The sequence below is a fragment of the Cucurbita moschata genome, unplaced genomic scaffold (genome assembly GCF_002738365.1).
Source record: "Cucurbita moschata cultivar Rifu unplaced genomic scaffold, Cmos_1.0 Cmo_Scf00016, whole genome shotgun sequence".
Classification (NCBI taxonomy): domain Eukaryota; kingdom Viridiplantae; phylum Streptophyta; class Magnoliopsida; order Cucurbitales; family Cucurbitaceae; genus Cucurbita; species Cucurbita moschata.
In genome coordinates, this window is record NW_019268532.1 from 3,732,840 (window position 1) to 3,744,516 (window position 11,677).

The 11,677-nt window shown below is 33.3% G+C and overlaps 2 protein-coding genes and 1 long non-coding RNA gene across 5 annotated transcripts in view; 2 read left to right on the forward strand and 1 right to left on the reverse strand.

The window, feature by feature from the left end:
- LOC111454560 overlaps positions 1-6,705 on the forward strand; it is an 8,523-nt gene extending 1,818 nt beyond the window's left edge. Inside the window, exons 4-16 of one of the 2 annotated variants that reach the window (XM_023096062.1) lie at positions 753-856; positions 950-1,020; positions 1,092-1,176; positions 1,267-1,397; positions 2,452-2,622; positions 2,700-2,815; positions 2,897-3,038; positions 3,400-3,449; positions 3,536-3,626; positions 3,720-3,864; positions 4,554-4,688; positions 5,436-6,057; positions 6,328-6,705. In XM_023096062.1, coding sequence (XP_022951830.1) covers positions 753-856; positions 950-1,020; positions 1,092-1,176; positions 1,267-1,397; positions 2,452-2,622; positions 2,700-2,815; positions 2,897-3,038; positions 3,400-3,449; positions 3,536-3,626; positions 3,720-3,864; positions 4,554-4,688; positions 5,436-6,033 — 1,839 coding nt within the window. In that variant the 3' untranslated portion in view covers positions 6,034-6,057; positions 6,328-6,705. The remainder of the gene's footprint in view (positions 1-752; positions 857-949; positions 1,021-1,091; positions 1,177-1,266; positions 1,398-2,451; positions 2,623-2,699; positions 2,816-2,896; positions 3,039-3,399; positions 3,450-3,535; positions 3,627-3,719; positions 3,865-4,553; positions 4,689-5,435; positions 6,058-6,327) is intronic. The other variant, XM_023096063.1, reaches the window with a different exon arrangement.
- A 2,134-nt stretch (positions 6,706-8,839) lies between these two features.
- Positions 8,840-10,182, forward strand: LOC111454404. Its single transcript, XR_002712416.1, has 3 exons — positions 8,840-9,253; positions 9,899-9,960; positions 10,075-10,182. It is a non-coding gene; the product is annotated as an uncharacterized LOC111454404 (long non-coding RNA).
- Positions 10,183-11,302: 1,120 nt separating this feature from the next.
- LOC111454403 (ATP-citrate synthase beta chain protein 2-like) overlaps positions 11,303-11,677 on the reverse strand; it is a 6,875-nt gene continuing 6,500 nt past the window's right edge. For both annotated transcript variants that reach the window (XM_023095884.1, XM_023095885.1), the window contains exon 18: positions 11,303-11,503. The gene's annotated coding sequence lies outside the window, so the exon portion shown is untranslated. The remainder of the gene's footprint in view (positions 11,504-11,677) is intronic.

Here is an 11,677-nt window from a genome sequence, read left to right on the forward strand (position 1 = left end):
TTTTTTTTTTTTTTTTTTTCTTTTTCTTGTCTATAAATAAGGAACTGGGTGTTGCTATATTATGATGGTTGACAATATGGTTAACAACGGCAGCTGTTTCAGAGTAATTTTGTGACAATCTCATTTGATGTTTCTATGCTTATGCCCTATTCTTTGAGTTAGTTCTAGATGAAGGAAAATGATTCTTTTAATTATTATTTTATTTTTTACATATGAATATCTGTATAATTCTGATCTTGACCATGGTTTTAATGGATGTCTTATTAGGTTAAAAGTTAAGAGGAGTATATGAAGTTGTGTGTTTTATTCTATCAACTGCATTTAGAACTGCAGGCTCTATGTCAACAGTCGGCTGACTAATATTTCAGCCTGAATGTTTTTTGTTCTGATAGCCGTTGCATATTTCTTGAAGTCCAACCTGGGGTCCCATCCACTAATTGACCATGTTGGTGTTGTCGAATTTTTAACAATGCTTCTTTAGTTGGTTTATAGTTAGCACATTCACTTTTATGTGTGGGAGTCAATCTCATCATTTCTTGAAATGATTTAGTTGTATTGTTTCATGGGGTCCTATCCACTAACTGACCATGTTGATGTCGTCAAGTTTTTAACAATGCTTCTTTGGTTGGGTTATAGTTTGCACATTCACGTTTATGTGGGGGGAGTCACTCACATCAAGTTTTTAAATGATTTATTTGTATTATTTATATTATGATTTCCCTCTCTGAATAATTCTTTTGGACAATGTACAGAAGGCTGAGACGGACAATTTTGATGATTTTGGTGTAGACTTATACCCTATTCGCAAAAAAACATCATCAATTTCTCTCCATCATAAAAAATATGATGCTGTTAGGTTGTTTGTTTTCCCTATCATTCTTCCCCTTTTGCTATCAAATATACCTGCAGTCCTATTAACTCAAACGGAAATCTTTTATTATGTTTTCAGACATTATAAGGAGACCGAAAGAGGATATATTGAGCCTGAAAGAAGTGGCATTAGTGAGGCTATTCAAAGAGGTCTTACTTGAATTTTGTTATGGTGTTTTTGGTTTCTAATCCCATTCTTATCTAAATATCACTATGTTCAGATTCAAGTCATGGTACAACAATTGGAGGAACTGAGCTGCAAACAAACATAAAAGTTCATATTGGCGAGGGAATTGGTTTGGAGAAGTAAGATGCGTAGTTACCCTCTTTCACTCTAATAGTTTGGTTGTCATTTGCTTTGATAATCTAACTTGTCGTACCTGTTGGAATTTGTAGACCAGTTGTTGCAATGGCTTCAGTGAATCATGATTGTGAAACACCGCCAGAACTGAAGTGTACTCTTTGCAAATCACTCTTTGTGGATGCCGTTATTATTGGTTGCTGTAAGCATAGCTTTTGTGAGAAATGTAAGTTTCTGGAGCCCATTGTTCGGTTCTCTAACAATCTGCATTTGGAAATATTTTGTGAACTTGGTTTTTGTGAGAAATGCAAGTTTATGGAACCCATTGCCTAAATTCTTATTGTTTCTGCATTTGGAAATATTTGTGAACTTGAGTGATACACCCCATGACATTGTAAGCATCGTTTCTGTAAATTCTATGATGCCATGTTCTAAAAGTATGGTTTTTAATATAAATTTTCTCATAGCCTTAAGACTTGGTTGTAGTGGTTTTAGTGGTAAACGGTCTTAAATCATACAGACCTTCAAATGCAGTGGGATTAGACCATAGTCTTAACTTTAAACTAATGCACTATCTTTAGTATATGAATAGAACTTTGTACACATCTGCGTCACATGTTCTTGAATAGCATGGTGTCGTTACTTTACAAAGTAGAAATAATTTTTACAACCAGCCAGACTCGTGGACTACCCTGTTAATTCTTAAATCATGAGCATTAACACTGGACGCGATCATTATTACTTTTTGTCCAGATTTGAGAAACACTAGGCTTGCGGGCAGGGGAGTGTGAGGGGGAAACAAAAATTAGAAGAGTATTGTTTATCTGTCAAAAATTAGTCCTCCCTTGAGAAAATTGCTATATTTATTAGGCAAATATTATCGACTCTGATACCGACTGCTGGATGACCTTCTACTTAACCTGGTAGTAAGAAAGCTAGTAATACCATCAACCATTGACATCTTACATTTTCAAACTTAATCTTTGCAAAATTCATTAATCATCACCAGTCCATAACAACATCCTACACTCAGAGAAGCAATATAATGGAGAACTTAAGTTTGTGGAAGAGAAGATGATTGAATGGGCATCTTCTTGATTGGTTCAGGGATGGGTTTAATAATAAGTCTTTTATATGTTTTACTTTATCCTTCCTCCTTTAAATTAACTGAGAAGTACATTTCATGACCTGTCATATGTTACGAATAATGTGCTTCCTTTGTGGTTATAATTTGACTTGCTATTAACATACTTCATGTAATCTTTTGATTGCTGGTACAGGCATTCATCATGTTCTACTGCGAAAGGCAAAGTGCCCTAATTGTGCCTCTACTAAAAGTAGACTAGAAGATTTGTTGCCGAATTTATCTCTTAGGCAAAATGTTGCTGATTTCCTTGAGTCTCAGATCCTGATGGGCAACCCAGACAATGCCATTCATCATGATGCACCAGGTAGGATGATTATATTTGCATGTTCTTTTAATGATAGGTTTTAGTGTGTAATCATATATTTTATCCTCCTAAAACAGATGAAGAATCAAGAATTGAAGGAGAGGACATGCCATTTCTGTCTTATGCTACCAGTAGGGGTTGTAATCAAGAAGTGGAGGAAGACATCAATGACTCATCATTAAAAAGAAATATGGTAAATCACATTTGACTTTCTTCTTATTATTTCTGAGTATGGCACTCATCATAATAATCCACTTTGCCTCGGATGGTTAAGGTTGATGGAGCACTATTTGGATCGGGCCACCCTGAAAAATTTGGTGGTATGCCACAAGACCTTCCTCCTTTTGATGATTGCCAAGGGGAAAGTCAGCCTGTTTTTGGGGATTTTAAGCATGGGTTGCTGATCAACGCCTCTGGTAGGATATTCATTCAACTGGAACTTTTTTTTATAAGCCTGGTCCGACAATTTTATTTATAATCAGATAACAAGGTGCCAATGGAAGGTTAGAGAGCCAGCTCGCCCAATTCTCTCTGGAAATACCCAAAAGCAGAATAGCCAAAAGACACCCTCACAAAACCAGTCTATATATTCACTCTCACTATTACAAATTTAACTAACAACAAACTTAGGGTCCCACACAATTTTCATACACAATCATTCCCCCATACCTGCACGCTTCCCTCTCGCTTACGTGTATACACCTTTGTAATTGGCGGCCTATCATTTTTTTCACTGCCAAAAAGAATATTCTCATTATTGCCATTTTGTGCTTGTAGATATACCAGGAAAAATCCAAAACCTTGCACATTTTAGAAGACAAAAAAAGGTAAATATTTTTCTTTCTTTCACATTTTTGGTTTATGTATGGGCTCGCATTAAGTTGATGTCGAACTTTGCCCTTGAATTACTCAGCGTTGCCGTGCTTGTTACATGTGTGGTTCTCTGGACCATCTCATTAGAGACTGTCCAGTTGCTTCAAAGCCACATCCCATGCCTCTAATGGGTAAAGAGTTGACTCTCCACTCATATCTTGTACATTTGGTGGAGCCTTTCCTATAAGTTGTTTAAGTTAATGTGTTGAATGTTATATTTTCAGGAGCTACGCCATATTATGCATCACCTTGGCATCATGTCAGTTCCTTTTCAAACCTGTATGGTTGTACCATGCCTTTCAATACATCAACGGTACCTGAAGCAAATTCTTACTGGGCATCTCTTTATGGTGGATATCCAGCCCCAAGGTAAATTTCAATGTTTGTGGGTTTTTAACGTTGCATATAAGAATACATTTTTGGTTAGAGAGAAATAGAATAATCTTCCAATGTGTTCAAGATTATTATGCATAATTTTGGGGTAGCATTTCTTTTTTAGCTTCTCTTTGAGGCTCTGGTTCAAAAGTTTTTTGGAACTGTTGCTTCTATATTTGTTCCAATTTGAATGCCGTTTTATATACCCCCCCATCTGTTTGTAAACTTATTCAATTAATGAATTTACTTCTCATAAATAAGTCTGAGAAACAATATATATTGGTCACTACGTTTCAATGACATTTACCTACGAAGCTTGAGAAATTGTTTAAATTGGTCCCTAAAACAAGTGTTTTATTAGTTACACGCAGAGAAATCTAACTGGATGTGTTAAATATGGTATAACTTTGCTTCATATTGTCAATTTTAAATGAAGTGGCCGGGTAATTAGTTTGAGTAAATTGGACTCTATGTTAAATGAAGTGTCTGAGAACATGATTATCTGTTTGTTTTATAATAATAGTTGAATAAGTAAAAATTAACAAAGTCACGTGATAGAATGTGCCCAACCAGAGTTCTGGTAGTGTTAGAAGCTCATTTGAACGAATTTAGTGGTTAGAACGTTGATTTTTGAAAATTGGAGAACAATTAACCCAAACATGTCTTCACTTTTGACCTTGCAGTGGATATGTGGGCATGAGAGACATGACTGCTCCACCACTCCGGAAGATTGAAGAGTTCTGCGGTGGTTATTCACAATCCATAGACGTCAGTGACACTAATAAAAGAGGGATGATACCTGATAATCGTACCAGGAGGTAATCCTTTTACTATTTTGTGATACCAAACAACGTGTGATAAATAATTCTGTATCCTCTTCTCTTAGGCCTATATATTGGCTAGCACTCGTAACATATCACTGCCATGGAAAAACAGAAAGTTCATGGAAGTTTATTATCCTTTTCGAGAGGGCAGTATTCGTTTTTTATATTTCTAATTCATTGATGATGAGATAGATTATTAGCTGAATACACGTGGAACTTTTTTTTTCTTAGTTTCCCTATCTAATTTTGTGATTGGAAATGACTCAACACTGCACTTGTGCGGCTTTGTAGTTCCACGTGCACATTGAGTCTGCTGAAATCAGAAGAAAGAACTAAAATCTTGAACTCACAAAATAAATAGGTAGAAAATATTTTAACATTGAAAATATTTTCGTTGTGCATATTTAAATTCCACTTCTAGGCTTTTTCGGAAAGCTTTCGAAATTTTCCAAAACACATTATTTTCAATTTTGAGCATTTCTTTTGTTTGGTTATTATCAACGTCCTCTAATCCCTTGCTGAAAGCCTAGTCCTCTAGGCTTTCCCAAAACACCTGAAACTTTTTCAGAACACATTGTTTTGAATTTTAGCATTTCTTTTGTTTGGTAATCAGGAACATCCCTTGCTGAAAACCTAGCCCTATGTTGGGATTTGGAGCATGTTTAGAGGAGTTGAGAATTCTTTTCATTGCTAATTATCATTGTTTCTATTTCTTTAACGTGAGTTTTTTTAACTCTTCAGGGCAATGACTTTCATCAATGAGGATGGGTGCGAGGGAGAAGATAATGTTGCTAAGAATAGAGGTCTACATGAGTGGGATGGAAGATCAAGAGACTATAGAATGCTCGAAGAAAAGGAACACCCGCATCGAGAAACTGCCAACGACGAAATAAATTGGCTGTATGACGAAAAAAGGAAGAGTTCCCGTTCTTCTAAAGATGCTATGATCAATCAATTCAACGGGAGATTTGGCCTGGACACAGAAGGCTTGCCTTGCAACACCAAATTACTGACTAAGGAGAGGTCTGAACATCACCATAGAAGCTTCCGGGAGGTTGGTGGGAGGACAGATGAATGTTGCAGTCATTTTAGCTCGAATCACCACAAAAAATGCAAATTGAAAGAAGATAAAACCAATATGGTCGAGTTCGACTTAAAGCGACAAACAAAGAAGCATCCTACCGACTCAAAGTTTGATTTAGAACAAAGCTTTCCCAGATCGAGAGGTTACTTATCGAGAGGTTCTAAGCACAATGCGCTCACTCAAGATCATCATCGGCAAATGGTTTGCGAGCCAAACGATAATCGTGTCCATAAATATAAACAACGAAGGCAGTGAAAAACTACAGATCTGAATTCCAAGGTACAAATGTATATTTAGCATCTTACATATCTTTGGCAATCCGTGTTGTTACCTTCTTGGTTACATGATTACAATGGTTTTCTATTTTAATTTATTATACATTTTGTTCAACCTTCTTAGACTAGCCAGACTCGGATTGGGTGCAGGTTTTATTACGACTATTATGAACATAATGATTCTAATGTGAAATTGTTGGATACAGATATTGGTTTCTGGGTGGGCTTTTGACAGGTAATTTAGTTACGTAACTAACTTTGTTTACCTTTTTAGTTTGAAGCGTGGGAGCAAGCAAGCAAGCAAACGAGTTCTTAGTTCATGGATGTAAGCTTATGGTATGCCAGATTTTTGTAAGCAAAGGTTCTTGAAGAAGCAGTTGAAGGTACGTTTCTTTCGGATGCGTGATCACCCGGGTTTAACGCGTAAGTAATGATTTATTAATTTTTTTTGAAAAATTAATATAATTTTAATATTTAGGAATAGGAGACATTTTGAACAAAACTGACTTCTGGGGAATAGTTGATTTTAATTAGTCAAAATCAAAATAATAATTTGATTAATTAAAATTTGGCGTAGTTAAATTAATGGTTTTATTGTAAATAATTTGATTAACTTAATTTAGATAATACTAAATGCCTTGTTTTTAAGTTATTTATAAAAAAAAATTTTAAAATTACGTGTTTTAAATTTCATCTATTTCAATTGAATTTAATAAGCCTTTAAACGGTAAAAGTGTCTAATGACTTTTTTATTTTTATTTTTTTAATGAAATAAATTCATAAATTTTAAGTGTTTGATTAATATATTGAATTCCAATGGTTATTTCTTGTTATTAATATCAACAGTTCAATATCTAGCAAGTTTTTAGCATAGTGGTGGTAGGAGAACTGAAAAAAAAAAATACATTTATATGAAAAACGCCATTTATAAATAAAATGCATAATATATATATATATATATCTAAACTATATACTATAAATTTAAATTTAGTGTTTAAACTTTTAGTTTTGTATGTATTTGGTATTTAAACATTAAAATGTGTGTAGTAAATTTCTAAATTTTTAATCTTGTGTCTTGCACATTTTTTTCGGTCATTAAACTTTTAATTGATTATATCTATAATTTGGGTTTGACACTTGATAGCTTCGACATTCTCAACGACATGATCATATTGCTTTTCGCTTTTACAAGTGAAAATTATCCCTACAACTTTTAAAAGTGAAAATTATCCTTACAAAAAGAAAAACATTGGTACATGGGTCAGTATGCAAGATAAGCTTTGGCTCAAGTTAAGTGTGTTTAGCTTGAAAGAATTTTATGTTGGGTGACCTCCTTAAATTCTTTTTAGGATGCACATGAGTGAGGACAAATCATGGTAGAAGGACTCGTATGAATCTGTGGAGATAGTCTTCACTTTTAGAAGAGAGTAAGTAACGTGTCATGTCGGAAGTTTTGAATCCATATTTTGAATTCAGGGCACGAGTCATTACAAATAATATTAAAGTGGTATCTCTCCCTGTAGTTTGGGGATGAACCAAGGCAAAAATTTGTGGACATGTAACGCCAAGTAAAGGAGTAGTACATGAATGAATTCAGACCACCACATTTGGATAAGAGTGATATTAAGGATAAAAGGACTAGGAAAAACTTAAAAGGATCGTAATAAAAACTAAAAAAATGTGAAAGTTACTATCCATACTATCTAGAGTAATTATAAATGATGACTTCTTGGAAAAATTTGTAGAAAACATGTAAGTAGAGACAAAGCATGTTGAAAGACCTTTGTTGAGATAGTCTTTACTCTTAAAAACAAAGTACTGTTTGTGGGGATAGTCTTCACTCTTAGAAACAAAAGACGATTTGTGGAGATAGTATTCACTCTTAGAAACAAAAGACGGTTTGTGGGGATAGTCTTCACTCTTAGAAACAAAAGACGGTTTGTGGGGATAGTCTTCACTCTTAGAAACAAAAGACGGTTTGTGGGGATAGTCTTCACTCTTAGAAACAAAAGACGGTTTGTGGGCGGTTTGTGGGGATAGTCTTCACTCTTAGAAACAAAAGACGGTTTGTGGGCGGTTTGTGGAGATAGTCTTCACTCTTTAGAAACAAAAGACGGTTTGTGGGGATAGTCTTCACCCTTAGAAACAAAAGACGGTTTGTGGGGATAGTCTTCACACTTAGAAACAAAAGACAGTCTATGGGGATAAGAAAATATCGGTGCTATTAAGTGTCAAATCTAGATTTCGAATGTTAGGCATGAATTATTACACTCAATATTTTGTCATTTCATATATTTTTTCCTTCCTCCATTTTCTTTCTTATTAAATATTATAATTTTAAATAAAAATGAAGAGCTTTCTCATTTTTGGAAAATGAGTCATTTGTTGAAATGGGAGAGGAGAAAAAAAAATGAAAAATGATATGGGGATGTGGATAATAATAACATAAAATTTGAGTAAAGCTTTTAAAATATGACAGATATTTTAAAAACATTTAAAAGATAATTTTGAAATAAAATGATAACAATTTTCCTAAAAAAAAACAGAGTAAAGGAAAGTTAATGAGTATTTTTATTTATCAATGATAGATCTCTTTTTTTAAAAAAAATACATTTTTAGTATCTTGAAATAATAATTTCTAAAGTTTAAAAATAGATATAAATGGTTTTTGGTTGAGAAAATTAATCTAAAAAAATTTTAAAAATAATTCTAAATAATTAGAAATAAAGGTATTTTTGAGTTTTTTTAGTTTAAAGATATTATTAAAAATTTGAAAGTTTGAACAATATTTATAAAAAATAAAAAATAAAATTAAAATTAAAAAAAGTTTCCTTTTCTGGTAGAGAAATACGCTAGGGTTTTACGGTCTTATTTAGTACGCGAGGCCTACTTATTCTTCTCCATTCCATGAACGGCGGTGAAGGTTAGGGAGCAGCCGCGTGCCTTCGACTCTAAACATTTGAATACTTTTTGTGTATCTTCGTTATCGAGGGAGGTTCCAGTTTCGAATATCATATCATTATACTAATCAGTCATTGGGCGATCCGGCTGCGTGCGGGATCGCATTCGGTAGCCGATTGGGCTCTATCGGCGTTTGCAGTGGAGATTCCAGTCGCCGTCCAATGATCTGGCCGTTGGATCAGTACATTTGTGTTGGTGCAATTGAATCTTCAACCTCCGTCGAACTTGACTGGCTCAGGGTGAGTTCTAATGGTAGTGCTGATTTTCATGGTTCTCAGGAAATCTATCATTTATTGATTCCGTATTATTTTCCAAGTGCGATATGATTAAATCCTCTGTATTTGAGTAGGTACAATAATTCTCTTTTTTCTTAGTTTTTTTTAATGTTCCTTTAAGAGTTAAAAACGAGTATTGATCTGTGGCATTGGTAGTGAATTTTTATCCTGAAATTGTGAATCCAAGTAGAATTCAAAGCAATGCTGCTCTGCCATTTTATAATTGACATCACCCATGAGCATATGTATGTCTCCCATTGTCTTGCCCGGTGGACCTTGGGGAATTGTGTACTTAATTAATGCTCACATAAATACCATTGGGAGTTTGTCAGGCTTCTTGTGCTTCTTATAATGTGCTTGGAGTTTGGAATATTCTCCAACATCAGTTCTAAGGCAGCTGCAACATATCTGAATGTATTATTACGTTATTTGTACTTGTTTGTTTTTTCTTTCATGCCGGATCACTTTTTCCTCATAGTTTGTTGAATGGATTTATTTGTTTTCTGCTGTACTGTATGGTTTATGCTGATATTTTCAACCTTTACTTTTCACATTTCCCCTTATGTTTTTGTTGAGAATGGAAAACTTTGACTTTTGATCTATGCTTAGGTTTAGGTTGACAAGTGGTGTAAGATCCTATCTCGGTTGGAGAGGGGAACAAAGTAGTCCTGGTAAGGGTTTGGAAACCTCTCCTTAATAGACACGTTTTAACAATCTTGAAGGAAGCCCGAAAGGGGAATCTCAAATAAGACAATATTTGTCTGGGTTTTGGCTGTTACAAATAGTATCAAAGCTAGACACCGGGCGGTGTACCAGTGAGAGCATTGGGCCCCCGAGGGGGGTGGATTATGAGATCTCACATCAATCAAAGAGGACAATATCTGCTGGCGAGTTTGGGCCGTTATAAATGGTATCAAAGCTAGACACCGGGTGGTGTACTAGCGAGGATGCTGGTCTTGAAGCGCGTGGATTATGAGATGTCACACTTGAAGCGAGTGGATTATGAGATGTCACACTTGAAGCGAGTGGATTATGAGATGTCACACTTGAAGCGAGTGGATTATGAGATGTCACACTTGAAGCGAGTGGATTATGAGATGTCACATCAATTAGAGAGAGAAGAATGTGAAATCCCATAGGGGAATGAATTTTTTTAAAAAGGTGTTGAAATCTAAAACAATATCTGTTAGTGGTAAGTTTGAGCGGCGCGGTTATTAGTATCCATAAGGTTTTGTTTATTTTATTTAATTTATGTCATTTTTTTAATTTCTGTATAGTAACCCTTAGGTTAGTGTAGGTTTTGTTTATTTTATTTAATATATGTCATTTATTTTTAATTTTGTTATTTATGATTACTACGTTTTAAAGAATTTACTTTTAAACATTAAATTCATGACACTTTTTATGAAACATTTTTAATGAATGTTTGTCACATCAGTAGTGACTTTATTATAGTAACAAAAATAGTTTGTTATATCATGTATTTTTATCCAAGTTTATAAAATAATAATAATTTTTTTTTGGAAAAATTTTGTATGAATATATTTTAAAAATCTATAAAGAAAGATCAATAGAGAATTTTTTTTGCTAAGAACTAATAATGTTATTTATAGAACTAATAATATTATTTATAGAACTAAAAATACATTAAGACTAAAATAGAATAATACTTAGAATAGATATTAAACAATATTTTAACTTTTTAATTTAATTTTTGTCCTAAAGTATTACACTTTGTTGGTTAACATCTTTTGTGTTTTTCGGTAAGATTTTGATTGTTTTTATTTATTTATTTATTAATAGGATACCTAAACCCCAAGAGTTTTCTTTATTATTATTATTAAATTTTAATTACAATTATAAATTTTTTATTTTTTAATTACTGTTTTTGTTTTTATTAGTTTACATAACAATCTGTGACCTCTCTTCAGATAGATGTCATTTAAAGAGAAATGAAAAAATGAAAAGAAACAAAAGGTTTTTTTTTTTAAAACAAACATGATAAAAACAATATTTAGGGACCGGACGAAATTACATTTAATAAAAACTGGAAGGTTGCAAATACATTACAACTAAAATTTTGGTATGAAAAAACGATGCTATAAAATATAATAATGACACAACGAAAATTTTTGAGTTTACTCTAGACTCTAACCTAACAGGTTCTATAGCCAACTAACTCTTTCACACTAGTAGCGGATACTCAAGTCTCACCTGCAAAAGGAAAAAAAGTACATATAGTAACTATTAAATTTTTTTTTGACCGTGCTTACCAAACTGAAATAATCTCTCATTTGGATATTTATTTATATCTAAATTATTAAAATTGCGATAGAAAGAATGAGAAAAAAAAAAAAAAAAAAAAAAAAAAAAAAAAAAAAAAAAAAA